At 67.7% G+C, this 1,602-nt stretch overlaps 1 protein-coding gene across 1 annotated transcript in view; it reads right to left on the bottom strand.

The window, feature by feature from the left end:
* Positions 1-26: 26 nt before the first annotated feature.
* LOC114071559 (platelet endothelial aggregation receptor 1-like) overlaps positions 27-1,602 on the bottom strand; it is a gene marked incomplete at its 3' end in the record, with an annotated part of 10,661 nt that continues 9,085 nt past the window's right edge. Inside the window, exons 7-12 of the mRNA XM_027909405.1 lie at positions 1,436-1,570; positions 1,021-1,149; positions 723-938; positions 517-626; positions 305-416; positions 27-114 (exon numbers count right to left, since the gene is read on the bottom strand). Of these exons, the coding sequence (XP_027765206.1) occupies positions 27-114; positions 305-416; positions 517-626; positions 723-938; positions 1,021-1,149; positions 1,436-1,570 (790 nt within the window). The remainder of the gene's footprint in view (positions 115-304; positions 417-516; positions 627-722; positions 939-1,020; positions 1,150-1,435; positions 1,571-1,602) is intronic.

Genomic DNA, 1,602 nt, shown 5'->3' with positions numbered 1-1,602 from the left:
ACATCCTCCCCCTGTCCCTTCCCCACTCCCCTCCCTCCCCCTCCGTACCTTTGCTGTCACACTTCCCAAACCCAGGGCTGTAGCTGTAGCTGTAGCTCCGGTCCAGCTGCCCCCCTGTGTTAAGGGGGCAGGTTTGGGGTCCCCCCTGCTTCATCATCCTCCAGCATTAAAGTTCTCCGCCCACCCCACCCTGCCCCAGTCCTTTTCCAGTGGATCCCGAGCAGGGAGGGGACCCAGGTGCCCACCCCACTCTGGCCAAGGTCTCCCTGGCTCCCTTGGAGCTGCCCCCCACCACCCTCCTTACCCCTGGGGCCCGGGGCTGATGCCCCGAGGTGCTTCCAGTCAGGGGGCAGCGTGGCATTGCCTTCAGGGCCGTAGGGTCTCTCCAGGCCAGGGAAGAGCTGTGGGCCGTGCACCTGGAGCCCAAACAGGGGACAGGGTGGCCTCGAGGGTGGTGGCAGTGGCCTGTGCCACACTGTGCCGGCCCGTGCCACACCGTCCTGCCCCTTGCCCTACCTTGAGGGAGCTGGCTCTGTCCTGGGGGCCGGGGGGCAGCGGCGGGCACTGGGACAGCGTGTGGTAGCTGGGGTTGGAGTAGTAGTGTGCGTGGTGGCTCGGTGGCACATCTGGAGGGGACAGGAGTCAGCAAGAGGGGGCCACCAGGGCTGGGGTCACCCAGCACCTGCACCCAGCAGCCTGCAGCGCTGCTGCCCCGGGCTCACCTGGCACCATGTAATCGGAGGTGTCCGTCTGTCCTGCCGTGTAGGCCACGGCCAGGTGCCGGCTCTCCTTGCCCTTCTGCCGGTGGCGGTAGCACAGGGCCACGACCACCACGGCCACCAGCAGCGCCGCCAGGGCCACCAGGCTCAGCACCACCCCCAGGGAGCTGTAGGCTGCAGGGGGGGCTGGCACAATGGTGTAGGGCTGCTCAGGGGTCCCTATGGGGTGGGGAGGAATATCAGTCCCTATGGGGTGGGGTAGGGACCCCAGGGACCCCCCCCGGCTCTGCCCCCCACTCACCAGCCTCGCAGTGGGGCCCAGTTGTGCCAGGGGGGCAGGGACACGTGCCGGTGGCGGGGTGGCAGGTGGCATTGTGGGGACAGTGGCAGAGTTGGTCACACTGGAGCCCGAAGGTCCCGGGGGCACAGGCTGGGGACACAGGGGGTGGGGGAGACAGAGCCATACTGGGGCCACAGCTCCATACTGGGGCAATACGGCTCCGTACTGGGACCATATAGCTCCATACTGGGGCTGTTCAGCCACTGGGTGCCCTGGATCATGGATGTCCACAGGGGCCCATATGGTCCCATGCTGCCCAGTCTGGAGCTGGTAGGTCACCAGTGGGGTGACCCCCCTCTCTCACCCCCCCCAGGCCCCCCAGGCTGGATGGGAGGGTGCAGACCCGCAGTGAGAGGGTCTCCGTGCCAGGCTCTACCTTCTTCGCAGAGCGTCCCTCTCCAGCCAGCTGGGCAGTGGCAGGTCCCCTCAGCAGGGTGACACGTCCCCCCATGGTGGCACAGGCAGGGCTGGGCACAGGCATCCCCCCAGGAGCCAGGGGCGCAGGCTGGAGGAGGGGACAAGGGATGGGGTCAGCCTTGTTCC

The sequence above is a fragment of the Empidonax traillii genome, unplaced genomic scaffold (assembly GCF_003031625.1).
Source record: "Empidonax traillii isolate 1590-97213 ecotype Southwest subspecies unplaced genomic scaffold, ASM303162v1 scaffold2099:size38762, whole genome shotgun sequence".
In the NCBI taxonomy this organism is placed as follows: Eukaryota; Metazoa; Chordata; class Aves; order Passeriformes; family Tyrannidae; genus Empidonax; species Empidonax traillii.
The sequence above is the reverse complement of the archived record's forward strand: the minus strand, read 5'-3'. Positions and strand labels throughout refer to the sequence as shown.